Below are 18,640 nucleotides of genomic sequence, written 5' to 3'. Positions count from 1 at the left end.
AGAACCAGGAGCCACAGTCTAAGAATAAAGGGGAGGCTATTTAAAACTGAGATGGGGAAAAACTTTTTCACCCAGAGAGTTGTGAATTTGTGGAATTCCCTCCCACAGAAGGCAGTGGAGGCTAATTTATTGGATGAATTTAAAAGATAGTTAAGATAGAGCTCTTGGGGCTGGCGGAATCAAGGGATATGGGGAGAAGGCAGGCACGGGGTTACTGATTGTGGATGATCAGTCATGATCACAATGACAGTGCTGGCTCGAAGGGCCGAATGGCCTCCACCTGCACCTATTTTCTATGTTTCTATGTAACACATGGACCAGACAGTTAGTGTTGGAGGCGAGAATGACTGATCTTGACAGTATAACAGCTTTTGACCAAATGTAGGATCAAGGAGCCCTTGTAAATTGAAGGTAATGTAAATCAGAAAGAAGTCACTCCACTAGCCAGAGCCATAACCCTGCACAGAGAAAGAGGATTGTAACCATAGCTGACGTAATGTATTTTTTTCGCTCCATTGTTTCATTAATGGCTTTGCTTCAAGCAAAAATGTCAGAAATGTGGTAAATTGCCAATAACATGAACATGTTTTGAGAAAGCAATCTGCACCCACACACTGCAAGACCTTAACTTGATCAGATGTTGGCAACTCATATTTGCAATATATAAACACTAACCATCAACAATTCCCAACGCGAGTTTAATTGCTCCCTCGATAATTTGCAGCATTTCCACAGCTAAATCCCAACGTTTCCAACCTGAATAAATCTATACTTCTATGATATTAATGGTGGGGATGGAAGCAGTCACCAATGGTCAGAAACTTAACATCAATGTATAAAGGCTGAAGCTTCACAGTATTTAGAATCTGAGGTCAATGGCTAAGTTTTTGTAGTAAGTGACTCCTGAAAGTTGTCTACCACCTCATTTGTAAAACATGGAGACACTACTACCTAGAAGTCCAAAGGAGCACCACTAGCTCCAATATCCCTTCCAAATCATTCTCTGATTTATATTTATAAAAATTATCTTCTTTAATTCTGATTTTGTCATACTTCTAAACCTTCTTGTCTAGAAAATGGTATGGAGCTACCTTCACGTAGACTACAACAGTCCAAAGTGATCAACTATGCAACATCTTAATTAAGAAATTGCAGTGGATACTGATCTGTCAGCCACACCCGCATTGCACATTGGATTATTGGTAAGGCACAATCAGTAGGTTTGCAGATGACATTAAAATAACTGGTATCGTAGACAGTGAAGATGATAAGTGGGGACATTGCATTTTGGGAAGACAAATCAGGGTAGGGCCTTCACAGTGAACTGCAGAGCTCAAGGGAGTGTGATAGAGATCTCAAAGAACATAGTTCCCTGAAAGGGCATCACAGGTAGAGAGGGTTCAAGAGTCAGGGACTTGAGTATAGAAGTTGGAACTTTGTGTTACAGTCTCTGAGTAGTGATTGTGAGCACAAACAATATATCTCACACAGTTGTTCAAGGCGAGAGTGAGACCGCATTTGGAGTAGTGTGATCAGTTTTGGTCACCCTCCATAGGAAAGATCCCATTAAGCTGTAAAGAATGCAGAGAGGCTATTGCCAGAACTAGAGCCTAAGCCACAGGGAGAGGTTGGGCAGATTAGCACTTTATTTCCTGTAGCACAGGAGACCGAGGGGTGATCTTATAGTGGTGTTTAAAATCATTAGTAGAATAGAGTAGATCTTTTACAGACTAGAGGAATCAAGAACTAGAGGGCATATGTTTAAGGTGAGGGGTAATGGAATCCAAGGGGCAACTTTTTCCACACAGACGGTGGCGGGTATATGGAACAAGCTGCCCAAGGAAGTAGTTGATGCAGGTACAATAACACTTATTAGGAAACATTTGGACAGCTACATGAATAGAAAAGGTTTAGCGTGATATGGGTCGGGCATTGAAAAATGGGACTAGTTTGGTTGGGGCATCTGGATTGGCATTGACAAGTTGGGTCAAAGGGCCTGTTTCTGTGCTGCATGAGTCTATAATAAACAAAACATTCCCAACTCTGACCATGACAATGTAAACTGTGATCATCAAGCTCATCTCATGTTGGAAGAACAAAAATGCAGTCAATTTGCCCCAATCCAGGTACCATATGGATGGTCATAAATCGTTAATGATTTTGATAACTACATATCTTTTCCATTGTTTCCATTTTCTCTTAGATATCAAGAGCTGGCAACATAGGATGAATGCATTGCCTAATGGGTACTGCTGCTTGGTAGTTATAGTGAATTTGTACAAAACATAGTTAGGTCACAACTTAAACAATTCTGGCTGCTACACTTTAGGAAGTACTGGAGGGAGATTTAATTTTAAGTAACTAACCCACAACAGTCTCCTTCCTCCTCCCTTTTCTCCCCCAGAATCAGCCCACTTTCTTTCTAAACATCCCCCACCACCCCCCGAAAACTGGCTGAGCTCTTTACCTTTTGTTTCACTGTAGTACTGAGGATACAAAAACACTTGATATTTAAAATGGCAGTGAAAAAAAGTTAAACAGTAAAGGGTCTCAGATGGCTTATTATGCAATATTCTTAATTCAATTAGTGTGTGAATTTAATTATTTTCTTCTAATAGATTCCTTCTGTGGTCAAAAGAAGAGTTAAAGACTAGAAATTCTTACACCACCATTTAGCTTGTGGAGACATTTCTCTACTGTTACTCTGCCATGGTTTAAAAGCAATTCCTTTCCTTATGAGATGGGGAACTTTACAATTCCCTTTAAAAAAAAATCGAAATTATTGAGTAATTTGCAACTAGGCACTCATTATTTTGTATTAAATTAGATATACTTTATTTTGTGACCATAACTTTGGGTAATGTTATAGTTGTGCATGGGACTACAATGTACATACATGTCTGAAGAGGGCCACAATTAAAGGATTCAAAGGCCCCTCACGGGAACTAAACATTATGCACTCAAGGAACCAGGTCTGGACGTGCTTAAGCATTCTCAAGAATAGTAAACCTTCTTTACCAGCATATCTACTTGGGGAAGTTTAAGAAGGAACTGCAGATGCTGGAAAATCGAAGGTAGACAAAAATGCTGGAGAAACTCAGCAGGTGAGGCAGCACCTATGGAGCGAAGGAAATAGGCGACGTTTCGGGGCGAGACCCTTCTTCAATCTGAAGAAGTCTTGACCCGAAACGTCGCATATTTTCTTCGCTCCATAGATGCTGCCTCACCCGCTGAGTTTCTCCCCATTTTTGTCTATCTACTTGGGTAGCTACTTTCTGGGGTAAATGGGTTTAACTTCAAATCTGCTTGGACATCAGTGCCAATAAGGTATTAAATGTATACTTATGCAATACTGCATAGTTACTCATTTTAATACCACCAGGTATCTACTGCATATCCTACCATTGTGAGACAGGTAGCAAAATGGAAGTTAAATCTAAAAATGTCTTTAGGATTACTGATGAGAAGAAATTTGGAGACAGGAAGTTTGTAGAAGGTTCTCCATATGCAACACCTGGAATTGGAAAGGCAAAGTCTGGAAATCATTTCCATTCTTGTAATGAAAAACAATATCAACAGTGATTGCTCAGAGGTTGTCTTTATCGGCAGAGATGGAGCAAAAGGACAACAACAAACAATAGATGCATGATAAATCTTGAGTCTTGTTTAAAGATTGTGGAATGATTCCGTGAAAACTATAGCACACAATTGATACAGCAGAGCACACCAATGAACAGATGATAACTGAGTTTCTAATTTAAAGCAATTGGCAAATACACTAAATGTATATATACTCATTATAAAGTGACCAAAAATGCTTCCACTTTTCACAACATTAGGAAATGGCATCTTACCTCTCTGTTTTGGAAAAACTTCCAAAGGATGCTGAAATAAATCAGACATACTAGAATCAGCAAAGATAAATGAATAAATAGTGAATTGAAGTAGAAACTTGAGATGCAAAACATTTTCAATACCTTCATGATAGGTCTAGCCTTCTTTTCAAATAAACCAGATGGAAAGAGGTACCTAATGGATCTCTGGAATAAAAATGATAAATAAGTCAATGCCTTTAATAACAAAATCTTTGTGAAATTATTAGTCATTTTTTGCTTGAACTGATAAATGAAGCACCTTTTCCCTGAGGGTAGAGATTTTACTATTTAGCAGCTGATTGATGTGTTCAGGGTCAACATAACAGTATTACATGTTCAACAAATCTTAAGTTTTTACATCTTAAAGAAATAATAATGATACAAGGAGAATGGGTAATAACACTACAATAAAAATAATTTTGAAACAATCACTTGGCAATGCATCGGTAGCCACAAGTAATATTATATATATTCCAATATAACTTGCTTTCAGGAGAATAAAAATTAGCAGTTAAAAATTATAGTAAATATTGCTTATTTATACATAATATTTCTGCAACATGAGGCACCCTAAAATGAATGGGACGTACACTGGAGCTGCACAGAATTTACAGTAAGATGTGTAAAGAAACCATGGATTTTGAGATACTGGACTATTTTCATTAATGCAAGAAAGATTAAGAGGAGATTTCATGGGCTTTTGTAATTAAGGAGTATCTTAGTTACACAAAATGAACTTTTATTTCCTGTGGTTGGAGAAACTGTGACAAGGACAACAATTTAAAATTGTCAGAGTCAGGAGTGGCGAGAGAAATTTCTTTCAACAGAATTGCCAGAGCATAAAATGCTTTTTCACAGATAATGGCCAAGGCAGACACCATAATGATTTGTAAGGGTAGTGCAGACAAAAAAAATTGAAGTAGACAATGATATTGTGCTAAGGAGAATGTAAAGCAGTGGATATTTTTGGTTACTTCAGCAAAGTTAGAGGGCCAAATGACAACCATCTGTTCAGTAAATGTGAATGTATGGTTCACTGATTAGTTATTAATGTAATGATTCATATGATATGGAACTGGTGTGTCATATACAATTTACAAACACAAGCTATAGTCACAAATTAAAAAGATCCAAGATAGCTTCAGATACAAGAAAAGAAACTAGCATTGCTTTGGCACGGTGCTTCGCATTTTGACTGATCTGTTCAGATTCTATCGCTTCATTTAATTAAGCTTAGCATTGTGACAATTTACAAATGTTTGTGCATTTTTGAAAGGGACAAACGATAAAAGCATAAAAAAAGGTGGAAAACAATATCTAACCTACCTCCCCTTGTCTAGTCCCTTCACACCCACATCCGGGATGCCTTTCTGTATTCTTCCGATTCCCTGGCCCCCCACTGCCTCATTTATTAGTGCATACTGGTAGCATCGGTGGCGAGGAGCAGGTATTGAGCGAGGTAATTCTGGGATGCCAGAACTGTTGAGCCCTCCTGAGCTGTCATGGGCCTAACTCAATGAAGGGAGGTGTCCACTTGATAACTCCAAAATATACTGGCATCTACATAACTATTTTTTGTTGTCCCATAGTTTAACTGTGTAAAGGCATTTTAGATTCTCATGTGGCAATGAATTTCTTGGTTAAACATTTAGCTTGTGTATTTGTTAACATGTAGATAGCGTATTACTGAATATGAAACAGAAACATAGAAAAATAGGTGCAGGAGTAGGCCATTCGGCCCTTCGAGCCTGCACCGCCATTCAATATGATCATGGCTGATCATCCAACTCAGTATCCTGTACCTGCCTTCTCCACATACACCCTGATCCCTTTAGCCACAAGGGCCACATCTAACTCCCTCTTAAATATAGCCAATGAACTGGCCTCAACTACCTTCTGTGGCAGAGAATTCCAGAGATTCACCACTCTCTGCGTGAAAAATGCTTTTCTCATCTCGGTCCCAAAGGATTTCCCCTTTATCCTTAAACTGTGACCCCTTGTCCTGGACTTCCTCAACATCGGGAACAATCTTCCTGCATCTAGCCTGTCCAACCCCTTAAGAATTTTGTAAGTTTCTATAAGATTCCCCCCTCAATCTCCTAAATTCTAGCGAGTACAAGCCGAGTCTATCCAGTCTTTCTTCATATGGAAGTCCTGACATCCCAGGAATCAGTCTGGTGAACCTTCTCTGTACTCCCTCTATGGCAAGAATGTCTTTCCTCAGATTTGAAGTTGGTTATTGTCCTACAACATGCGTGTAAAGATAGTTCAGTCACTACTTTGGCATTGGTTTTCTTGGTTGAGCTCTTATCCTGGTGTTATAGCATAAGTACATTGTTTTAATAGTAATTCGACGTCCAGTCTTTATACTACCCCCCCCCCCCCCCCCACCACAACTGCCCCTTTAAGATCACCTTAATTACAAATTTACAAACGCAAGAAGCCATAGTCACAAATTAAATTAAAAAATGATCAGGTAGCTCCACGAAACAAGAAAAGAAATGAGCATAGCTTGGCAGGTAGACAAAAATGCTGGAGAAACTCAGCGGGTGAGGCAGCGTCTATGGAGCGAAGGAATAGGCGACGTTTCGGGTCGAGACCCTTCTTCAGATTGATGTGGGGCCGTGCGGGAAAAAGAAAGGATGAGGCGGAGACAGTAGGCTGTGGGAGAGCTGGGAAGGGGAGAGGAAGGAGGGAGAAAGCAAGGACTACCTGAAATTGGAGAAGTCAATGTTCATACCGCTGGGGTGTAAACTACCCAAGCGAAATATGAGGTGCTGCTCCTCCAATTTGCGGTGGGACTCACTCTGGCCATGGAGGAGGCCCAGGACAGAAAGGTCGGACTCGGAATGTGAGGGGGAGTTGAAGTGCTGAGCCACCGGGAGATCATTGGCTATTGCGAACTGAGCGGAGGTGTTGGGCGAAGCGATCGCCAAGCCTGCGCTTGGTCTCACCGATGTAAAGCAGTTGACACCTGGAACAGCGGATGCAATAGATGAGGTTGGAGGTGGTGCAGGTGAACCTCTGCTACACCTGGAAAGACTGCTTGGATCCTTGGATGGAGTTGAGGGGGGAGGTAAAGCAACACATGTAGCATTTCATGCGGTTGCAAGGGAAGGTACCAGGGGAGGGGGTGGTTAGGGTGGGAAGGGATGAATTGACCAGGGAGTTACGGAGGGAACGGTCTCTGCGGAAAGGGGAGGAAATGGGAAGATGTGGCCCGTGGTAGGATCCCGTTGGAGGTGGCGAAAAAGTCGGAGGATTATCTGTTGTATGTGACGGCTGGTAGGGTGGAAGGTCCTAGACAATTTTCCATTCCCAGGCCGCCTCATTTTCACTATGGACGTCCACTCTTTATACATGTCCACCCCCCTCTTCAGGAGTTTCTTAAAGCCTTCTGCTTCTTACTGCAATTAAAATCTAACCAGTTTCCCTCCACCAACATACAGCTAGCAGAACTTGTTCTTATCCTGTACAACTTAATCAATTCCGCTCAACGCCTTTGTTAAGGTGTAGCTTTAAATATTCGCATGGCCTCCAGCTGCATCTGAATTTTAATTGTCTCTCTGAAACAGTCTTTATTCTAAATCTTCTCTGATACCACTCCTCGTGTCTTTCTCCCCGAATCGATATCTGTAAATCCTTTGATACTGCTATCTGGACCTGTGCGTAACTTGTCAATTGTGTCATCTGTGTTACTAACTTAAATTCATGGACCATTTCTGACACTTCTCTTCTTTCTTTGGATTTTTCTCTTTGATCTCAGGTGACAAATTACATACTGGCATTTACTATAAACCCACCGCCTCACACAGCTATCCATATTTTACCTCTTCCCATCATCTTTAATTATTGCTATGAATAAGATCGTCTGTGTGTAGGCATACAAATTTAACAATTTAAACAATTTCTCCGTTCTCATTAACACAATATGAAATGTGGAAGAGTAAATTTATGTTGCAATACACTGCTGCACTATTCTACACTATTTTGATAATCACCAACAGAATTACTTCTATTAACTTGAGAAACATGTGATATGTACTATGAATAGGCCATCATACAACTGATCTAATCACTCAGTTTTACACCAGCCACACAATACCTTTTATTTGGAATGGGTTCACCTACCTTCATTAGAAAGGTAAATGAAGGGAAGTGATTTTTTCCATTAAACTTTCTTGTCAATCAATTAATGATCAGAGACATGTAGTGCCATATGAATAGGGCATAGGCCGTCATGGTGGAGCAGCGGTAGAGTTGCTGCCTTACAGCAAATGTAGCACCGGAGATCCGGGTTCGATCCCGACTACGGGTGCTGTCTGTATGGAGTTTGTACGTTCTCCCCATGACCTGTGTCGGTTTTCTCCAAAATCTTCAGTTTCCTCCCAAACTCCAAAGACGTACAGGTTTGTAGATTAATTGGCTTGGTTAATGTAAAAAATGTCCTTAGTGTGTGTGCGCAGGATAGCGTTAATGTGCGGGGATCGCTGGTTGGCGTGGACCTGGTGGGCCGAAGGGCCTGTTTCCGCGCTGTATCTCTAAAAACTCAAAAAAATAGGCCTCTGTCAGCATAAGTAATTGCGGAATCACCAGGGCAGACTGTGGGAAAGGTCTTAAGTTTGCACTGTCTAAGGATCTACTTGCCATTTCCAAATGATACGCTCTCAACTTCTAGAGAGATGCTGGGTCCAAGCTTGAATTCAAGTTTCAATTACATGATAACACACTACAAAGGGACTTCTGAAACTCCAAATATGCTGCAAAAATAGCACTCAACAAGAAACATAATTTATATATTTGTTTTGCAAAATAAACAATGTTTTTTTAATCTCAAATTTAATATTTTAAAGCAACAAATCTCAAAATCTTCTTGAAATGGCATATTTTTTTTCATGAATGCCATCTTGGAACTGATAGTCCACAACATTAATGTTTTTTGTATTAGACAAATTGCGTCCTTGAGAACAATAGAAAATAAATAAATGGGGGAAAAAAACGTTACTATTCAGCAATAATCTGATTTTGACCTAATTTCTAAACAGAATTTCTCAAGTTTAATTTAGCTATCAATATCCTGGCATCCTGCCAGATCAATAATTCACAAGTAGGGTTTGTTTCACCTGTTCCAGTGACAGAGAATTGAATATGACTATACCACTGACATGGGAAAAGCACTAGGTCATGTTGGCCGTTTCTATCAATTAGTTACCCTGCCACGGCAGCGAAAATGAAGCTATTTACTTAATCAATGATTCTACCAAGTGTCATTTCTACTGATTCGCTTCTAAATTAATAGCAAGACCAGCTAATGTGCAGGTGCTAATTTATTTAAACTGTTCTCAGCCGATTCTTGGAGCTCCATAATCAACATCTGGCTCTTCATGTTAGTTGTCAATTTCACTTAGACACGCTTGTCTTAACAACTTTATTTATTATAAATGAGTAAAAATCATAATGCATCAAGAATAATTGTATAATGGTGAAAATAGGCAAAGTAAATCAATTAGATAAAAGCAACACGAATATATTTAAAGTTCAATGGAGTGTTCTATTAAGCATCTTCAGATTTTTCTCATTTTGATATTGATTAGTAGGACTGGATGTTACAATCCCTAAGGTTCTTCACCACAAATGACACCCGGTATTCTTGGGGGTGACCACTAGGTGATTTTGCTACCAATCAGGCACATCTTCAGTTGTGTACCGCAACATCACTGGGTGTTTCGGCCTTTTATCACAAGACACTCTCAGTCGAGGCAGGCCCACCGCAGGGTGATCAGACCTGGGTGTGTGTCTTATGGTTAGCCTCTTGATGGTCACGTGGCAGCCCAGACAGCATCTTTTCTCTTCAGCCACAGCCAGTGACTGCTCCATTCTGCTTTTTTCCTTCCATCTTCCTCTCTACCGCTGACTGTGGCTGGTTGGGCTCTGGACTCGTGTCCGTTGGTGGTAAAGTACTTGGTTGAGCTTCGCCTGGGGTGCTGATACCCTGTGGACTGTGGTGGTTAACCTGCCACTGGGCTTCACTCGACTGATTTGGCCTACCTCTTAGAAAGTAATGGTCAATGCGAGGCCCCACACCAAGGTCTCCCAGGCACTTTTCCCTGCCCTGGTGGATCTTAAGACCCTTCTCTGATGTTATCTTTGTTTAAAATATCTTCTTCTGCAGCACATCATATTTGAAGGTATCCCACATTAAAACAAGATTTCTAAATTTATTGTTTCAAATTAAAGAGCAGCTATGGACCAGAAGGAAGAAACTTATTTTAAATAGGAGCAGATTTGCTACATCAGTTAATAATGTGCTAAGGATTTTTAGGTATGCGATATACTACAGGAATCACGGAGGTAGCAGCTATTAAAACAAACGAGAATCATCCTTCATAAACTATTTCAAAATGTTAACAAGCAGGGATCAGTTTTGAGATTAAGAGGAAATAAACACTACAGTCTGCAGGAGGCAAGCTACTGGCCCAAAGAAGGAGGATGCTCAAGAGATATGATTTCCAAGATGGCGGCGCGCACAGTCGCAGCGGCTCGAAGCTCTCCCTTTCGGTGATTTTTTTGTGTGTTTTTGTTTGTATGTCTGTTTGACAATGTTACGTTTTGTCGTGCGAATCTCACCTTCAGCCGACAGGATCTTCTGATTATCGGATTACAGTGTAAACAGGCAGTTAAGTGTGTTTTTCTGCATTCACGCAACATACCGGAGGAGATAGCCAGGACACCTCTCCGTGGATTGTTGTCGGCCCCAGCAAACGCCGGAGACGGAGGAGGCACAGGAAGCAAAAGCGTGGTCGCCGGTCCGGACTACTCGCTAGGCTAAGGCAACAACCACAGCATCATTCTCACCAACGCCAGATCTATCACCAACAAAATGGACGAACTAAGACTACAGGTCGCCGCAAATAAATTCATCGCGGACAGTTGCATTCTGCTAATAACAGAGGCGTGGCTACACGCACTTGTACCGGACGGAGCCATTGAGCTAGCAGGCCGCACAGCATTTCGCTGGGACAGAAACAAAGACTCCGGTAAGAGCAAAGGAGGGGGGTTATGCATCTACGTACACAACAACTGGTGCACAAATACCACAATCATAGACAGACACTGTTCTGCTGATTTGGAGTACCTGATAGTTAGATGCAGGCCTTTCTACCTTCCACGTGAGTTTACCGTGGTCATAGTTACAGCTGTGTATATCCCACCGGATGCTAATGCTAGCATAGCCCTAGGCTACCTCCATAGCGCTATCAGCAAACAAGAGAACACCTACCCCAAAGCAGCCCATATCATAGCTGGTGATTTCAATCACGCAGACTTAAAATCAGTTCTCCCCAAGTTTGAACAACACATCAAATGTGCAACCAGGGGAGAAAATACATTAGACAAGGCCTACTCAAACATCAAGAAGGGGTTTAGAGCCACACCACTACCACACTTAGGCCAGTCGTATCACCTATCCATTCACTTAGCACCAGCATACACCCCCCTCAGGAGAAAAGCTCAACCCACCACCAGGACTGTTAAAACTTGGCCTGAAGGAGCTTCCTCACAGCTACAGGACTGCTTTGAAAGGACAAACTGGGACATTTTTGGAAATCAGGACTTGGAGGAGTACACATCCACGGTACTCTTTTACATCCAGAACTGTGTTGACAACGTCACCGTCGACAAACTCATCCGGGTGTACCTCAACCAGAAGCCATGGATGACAAAAGAGGTCCACACTCTCCTCAAGGACCGCAACACCGCTTTCAGGTCTGGCGACAGAGCCCTGTACAGCGCTGCTAGAGCCAACCTGAAGAAAGGCATCAGGGATGCCAAAGCGGCCCACAAGAGGAAGATAGAGGACCACTTTAACAACAACGACCCACGGCGGGTGTGGCAGGGCATCCAGCACATCACCAACTACAAGCCCAGCAACAGCACGACGGCCACGCCTCACTGGCAGAGGAGCTGAACTGCTTCTTTGCTCGCTTCGAGGCAGAACCAGAAGAGTTCGTCACCATTCTCCCACCAGCCCCTAACAACAACAACTACACCCTCACTGTGCAGGAGCATGAAGTGAGGCGGATGCTCAGGGCGGTGAACCCGAGGAAGGCTGACGGCCCGGATGGCGTGACAGGAAGGGTTCTGAAGGAATGTGCAGACCAGCTCTCCGAGGTCTTCACGAAAATCTTCAACCTGTCCCTGTCCAAATCCATCATCCCACCGTGCCTGATGTCTGCCACAATCATCCCACTACCAAAAAAGCCTGTTATCAGCGGCCTTTACGACTACCGACCGGTCGCTCTCACACCAGTCATCATGAAGTGTTTCGAGAGGCTGGTCCAGCAGCACATCAAAGCCAGCCTCCCGCCCACCTTCGATCCACACCAGTTTGCCTACAGAGCAAATAGGTCCACTGAGGATGCCATCGCCACTGCTCTTCACACTGCACTGACCCACCTCGAACACCAGGGGAGCTATGTGAGGATGCTTTTCATTGACTTTAGCTCCGCCTTCAATACCATCATCCCCAGCAGACTGGTCACCAAACTCATGGATTTAGGACTCTCCCAACCGATCTGCCTCTGGATCAAGGACTTTCTGTCTAACCGCCCCCAGACCGTCAAGACTGGGCCATCACCTCTCACCCCCATCACACACAGCACCGGCTCCCCACAGGGCTGTGTGTTGAGCTCCCTCCTCTACGCCCTCTACACCCACGATTGTGCCCCCGCCCACTCCACCAACACCATCGTCAAGTTTGCGGACAACATGACTGTGGTTGGACGTATCTCAGGAGGAGATGAGACAGCCTACAGGGAGGAAGTCCAAAGACTGGCAGCGTGGTGTTCAGACAACCTCATCCTAAACACCACAAAAACAAAGGAAATTATCATAGACTTCCGTAAGTGCAGCCCCCAAACCCCTATTCATCATGGGGACTGTGTGGAAAGGGTCTCAGACTTCAGATTCCTGGGCACACAAATTACGGAGGATCTCTCCTGGACTACAAACACCACCACAGCAGTCAAGAAGGCCCAGCAGCGACTCTACTTTCTGAGGATCCTCAGGAAAAACAACCTGGAGGAGAAGCTGCTGGTGTCCTTCTACCGCTGCTCCATCGAGAGTGTGCTGGCGTACTGTGTAACCACATGGTATGCCAGCTGCTCTGCAGCGGACAGGAGAGCCCTTCAAAGGGTCATCAACACCGCACAAAAAATCACTGGCTGCCCACTGCCTTCCCTGAAGGACATCTTCAGCTCTCGCTGCCTTGGCAGGGCAGCCAACATCCTGAAGGACCCTTCCCACCCTGGACACAACCTGTTCCACCTGCTGCCCTCTGGCAGACGGTACAGGTCTTTCAAAACTCGCACAAACAGACTCAGAGACAGCTTCTACCCCATGGCCATACGTGAACTTAACAATGCAAAATAAGAAATAACACTCACATTCAACTGAATGGTTCTACCTCAGCTGCTATTGTTATTTATCTGTAATTTTTTTTATATGTATATATTTTTACCTTTTCTTTTATATTTAAAATTGCTCTTGTGAATCGCACCGTGGGATTGACTTTTAAATTTCGTTGTAACATGTGCAATGACAATAAAGAGATTCATTCATTCATTTATTAAGTGACATGACTGTAAGATATTCTCATATATATTGGCTAAATGCAAGATCATAGGCACATTATTTTCCATTTGGGCAATATATATATGGCTCATGGTCTTCTCAACCAGCCATCACATATTTTTCAACTAAGTTATTTTGCACCAAGGTGACACAGATCCATGTGTAGGAAATTCAATAAATGGGGGGATTAGTACAGCCTCCCACTCCATTCTAACATTAATTTTGAGTGTTGGGTTTTAGAAGCTTTATAGATCATTGATATTAATTACTTTGTCTCAAAAAAGGTGTTAGATGGTCTTCTCAATTAAGAATGCTCCCAAATGGTTCCAACTATTGAAATTATATTTAATCACCTGCTGTTATTTTTGTTCTTAAGAGCATTCTGAGATCAGGGAGGTTCCACTGAAAGATTCTCCCAAGGTAGAGTCTGTCTGCTTGTTCTGAATAAAGATTCTTTACATCTAAAGCTCCAGTCTCCATGTGGCTCAGTCATAGGCATTGTGGAAGCTGGAGACTAGACTGGCACGCATGACATTTGAAACTTTCTGGTAGAAAGCACCCTTTACAAAAGTTACATGAGACTTCTTTTCCTTCCCAAAAGCACTATACCGGTAAATAAACTACTTGGTAGTTCATAAATGTGCAGGAATAACTGCAGATGCTGGTTTAAACCGAAGATAGACACAAAAAGCTGGAGTAACTCAGCAGGACAGGCAGCATCACTGGAGAGAAGGAATGAGTGACCATGATGAATGGGAAACGTCACCTATTCCTTCTCTCCAGAGATGCTGCCTGTCCCACTGAGTTACTCCAGATTTTTGTGTCTATCTTTGATAGTTCATAAATCTACATATGATTGTTGCAGATTTTAAGAGCAAATACAAAAAATTATTACCATGAGATTAAATATTCTAAATCTAAATAATTCAGAGATTCTACCTCTGCTGGCATTTGAACAAATACATTTCATCTACCCAACACCAACCCCAATGTAGGCCATTTGTAATTGGGATTTAGCATGTTGTATTGACCCAAATTCATTCAGATACTTGTTTTAAAGATGGAAGATTAAAATATATTCCATCTCTTCTTGCTAATTTCACATATGCTGTGGAGTGAACACTCCTTTATCGAGTTCAGTGCTTGCTACTGAATTTCTAAAGCATTGATTAAACCGATGCTCCTTAGATGTGGCAAGTGTACACACCCAGGTTCAGCCATAGCATTATTGCACATGTTGATACATAGACTCAAGAGTGTTTTATTGTTGTATGTGCCAAAATGGAACAATGAAATTCTTAGGATCCATTCCACCCTGGCCACACTACCAGTTCACCTCTGCAATCTGGAAGAACGTATAGGAGACTGAAAACTGTAACACCAAAATTCAGGAGCAGCTTTTTTCCACTGACCAACAGGCGATTGAATGCTATGAACTCCAACTAAATTCCGAACATTAAACTGCCTTGATTGCACTTGGGATTTTGTTTAATTTTATTTGCACAATAATGAGCTTATTATTTATTGAACTTCTTTTTTACGTTTATTTATTATATTATCTATTGAGTACTGTTTACAAATATGTTGTGCTGCTGCCAGTAATAATTTCATTGTTCGATTTTGGTACTTATGACAATAAAACACTCTTGACTCTTGAATGATATTCCAGATCCTAGAAACTACTTGGGAAATTTAATGAGTCACAGAACAATATCTCAGGAAAGAAGAAATCAGTTAGCATAAATTTCTGTCAGTGCTCAGTTTTCTCCGTGATTAGTATTTCGTACAACTGACAAATACAATTCTGGGAAGAATTCTCAAATTGTATTTCTTGTATATTTCTTGTTGTAACTGAATAGTAATAACAGCTGCCTAAGAAATGCCTAGAATCAGTATTGCTCAATGTTTTTTCCCGATCAACCATTGCATAAATTTACATTATCAACACGAATGGAACAAAAAAAAGCAGCAATTTATCAGTGCCACTACTAGCTGTAGTCGCTTAAAACATCGTTCAATTGATTCTGTGGTTGCCAGTTTCCAAACTGACATTAACTGGATGCGTACGGACACCTGTACTGTTTAATTTTACTCATGGAATCACATTTTCTTTGTATGATTGATTTGCAGCAACAATTATAAATCAACCTCAGGGTTAGTTAACCTAGCTAATGATTGATAGAGCAAAGTATGACACTACAGTCAAGTTTAACTAAAGATCAGGGTGTTTGTGTGTGGTCCATAGTTTAGACAGTGATGTGCAGTCACATTCTGCAAAACTTCTAAAAAGCTCAATGATGTATCAAGTGACCACAGTAGTTATGATTTGTTCAGATTAGACTTAAAAGCCTTTAATATTCTACATGGCAGGTCCAATATTTAGATGCTGGGTTATCAATTAGATGTTTGCTCCAGATGGTGGTCATTTCCAAGCTTTCCACAAATGTTTCTTGGAGACCAACTGGTGAACTTGCCTCCTGGTACCCATGAGTTGATTCTGATTTTGGGGCTTTGGTGATAGCATATCCAGTAAACCCTTGTCATAATTGACCAACTGGGTGAGGGGGGGACTGGTGTTCGTTATTGTCGACTGCTATAACTGAGCAAGGTATTATAATTATATGTAGTTAAAACAAAGATCTGCAGATGATGGTTAATACACACAAAGTGCAGGAATAACTCAACACATCAAGCAGCATCCCTAGAGAACATGGATAGGTTACGTCAGGACCCTTCTTCAGATTCATTCAGTCTGTTGAGTTACTCCAGCACTTTGTGTTGTTTCACCTTAAAACTAGGCACCGATGCCGCTGGTCTGCACCAGCGAGCCCATCTTCACCAGCTACTGCAGTTCACCTTGTAGCCCCTGTCGTCCGAGCTTTCATCGGACCCCAGACACCCAACAGGATGCGTTCGGTGGTCGCTTTGTCTGCTATCCCGCCACCTCCACCTCTTCCCCTACAGTCACCAGCATCTTCCAGGATGGAGTATTTTGGCGACTGGGGGAGAGGGAGGAGGAGGTGGAGAGTGGGCGAGGATGAATGAACAGAGTGATGGGAGGAGGAGGAGGGAGGGGGCAGTAATGGAGGGGATGAAAAGACGCCATGGACAGAGCAACAGGAGAAGAGGAGGCCACGGCAGTTGAGCAGAGAGCGGATAAAGCAATGGCCAACAGGAAGAAGCGGCAGCAGGTGAGAGGGGTGGGAGCCCGACGATGACCGATCCAGTCTTGTCGTTGGCAGCAGCCTGACGAAAGCGCTGTCCCCAGGGTTACAGCGTGAGCTGCAACAACAGCCGTATCAACCGAATTGTTGGGTTGATGAAGAAGGGCTCGCTGGCACACCTAACGAGCCAGGGAGGCAGGGTGAGCCAGGACGGCGTTAACAGATCTGTCTACTATAACCAAAATCTGCTACAAAGGGATCTATTAAAACAAGGGTTTAATATAGGGCAGAAATTATCCAGATATCTACTCATTTGGTCTGAGAGTTTGCTGTCTAGTTGCTTCTAAAATAAAATCCAAAACCCCAGGCATGCAATACCATTTTTATCTCATTCTCAGACATTGCAATCTTCAATTACCTCTTGCCTACAAACGAATATTTTTATTCATAGCTAATCTTCTCTTCAAATAAATGCTTCAAGATATAAATGCAGCCAATGTTTTGACCACATCATATTCCATGTCCTCAATTAATTGAATTGTCTTGCTGGAACAACTTTATCTTAAACTTCAGCACTCATACAGCTCAAGTCCTTCCAAATCCACTTTATTTACCCTGGTAAAGCTTGTTCCTCTAAATCAGGAGCCTCCAAACTTTTCAGTTTGAGAGCCACGTTAAATGTTTGGCACATTTTTGCGGGCCGTAGGAAAAAGCAAAGAAATGTCAGTTTTATAAATTTACATCGGTGAGACCAAGCGTAGGTTGGGCGACCGTTTCGCCGAACACCTCCGCTCAGTCCGCCTTAACCTACCTGACCTCCCGGTGGCTCAGCACTTCAACTCCCCCTCCCATTCCCAATCCGACCTCTCTGTCCTGGGTCTCCTCCATTGCCAGAGTGAGCAACAGCGGAAATTGGAGGAACAGCACCTCATATTCCGTCTGGGGTCCTTGCGCCCTTATGGCATCAACATTGAATTCCCCCAATTTGGCTAGCCTGTGCTGTCCCCTCCCCTTCCTTCACCCTCTAGCTGTCTCCTCCCACCCTCCCATCCGCCCGCCCTCGGGCTCCTCCTCCTCCCTTTTTCCTTCTTTCTTTCCCCACCCCCCATCAGTCTGAAGAAGGGTTTCGGCCCGAAACGTCGCCTATTTCCTTCGCTCCATAGATACTGCTGCACCCGCTGAGTTCCTCCAGCAATTTTGTGTACCTTTCTTATAAATTTAACATCTCTGTTTCTCTCTGTGTCTGTCTATCTCTGTCTCTCTGTCTGTCTCTCTCTGTCTGTCTCCGTCTCTCTCCCTCTGTCTCTCTCCCCGTCTCTGCCTCTGCCTCTCTCTGCCTCGATGTAAACTAACTTGGGCCCCATCTTCTCCAGCAGGGTGACGATGATATTGGGTGGGGGGGGGGGGAGGGGACGAACGTTCCTGGAGCCGAGGGAGCGGGAGGGAGAGGCCGAGGGTACCTGGCGCAGTGTCTCCCCCCCCACCGGGTAGCAGCCGGTGCGGGGAAGGGCCGCGCCGATTAGGTCCGGGAACAGGGAGACACCACGCCGGGTACCCTGGGCCTATCCCTCCTGCTCCCTCGGCGCCAGGGACACTCGGTGGAGTTATCGGTTCCCTGAGGGGGAAAAAAGATTTTGACAGTAGTCAAGGGGGGGGGGGGGGGGGGGGGGGGGGGCAGTTAGCTGCAAGTGGGGTGCAGTTTTCTCTCGCTAGCACAGAACCCGCTACCACTGAACCCGCTAAATAGCCCGCTGCACGGAATGTGGCAAGAGCTTGCTGCGGGCCGGATAAAATCTCGTGGCGGATGGATGTGGCCCGCGGGTCATAGTTTCGAGACCCCTGCTCTAAATCTCAATTATAATTATACTTCTGAACTTCTAATATATAGATTTTGGCCCACTTAACACCAGTAATTTTGTTTTATCCTAGCATCTCGACCCTTCGTCCCATGCACCCAACAAAACCTCTATT

At 43.1% G+C, this 18,640-nt stretch overlaps 1 protein-coding gene across 1 annotated transcript in view; it reads right to left on the bottom strand.

Annotated features, from left to right (window-relative positions):
• mrps9 (mitochondrial ribosomal protein S9) overlaps positions 1 to 18,640 on the bottom strand; it is a 73,355-nt gene that overhangs the window by 45,390 nt on the left and 9,325 nt on the right. The window contains exons 3-4 of the mRNA XM_033022608.1: positions 3,978 to 4,040; positions 3,855 to 3,885 (exon numbers count right to left, since the gene is read on the bottom strand). Coding sequence (XP_032878499.1) covers positions 3,855 to 3,885; positions 3,978 to 4,040 — 94 coding nt within the window. The remainder of the gene's footprint in view (positions 1 to 3,854; positions 3,886 to 3,977; positions 4,041 to 18,640) is intronic.

This window comes from Amblyraja radiata, chromosome 6 (assembly GCF_010909765.2).
Source record: "Amblyraja radiata isolate CabotCenter1 chromosome 6, sAmbRad1.1.pri, whole genome shotgun sequence".
NCBI lineage: Eukaryota > Metazoa > Chordata > Chondrichthyes > Rajiformes > Rajidae > Amblyraja > Amblyraja radiata.
The sequence above is the reverse complement of the archived record's forward strand: the minus strand, read 5'-3'. Positions and strand labels throughout refer to the sequence as shown.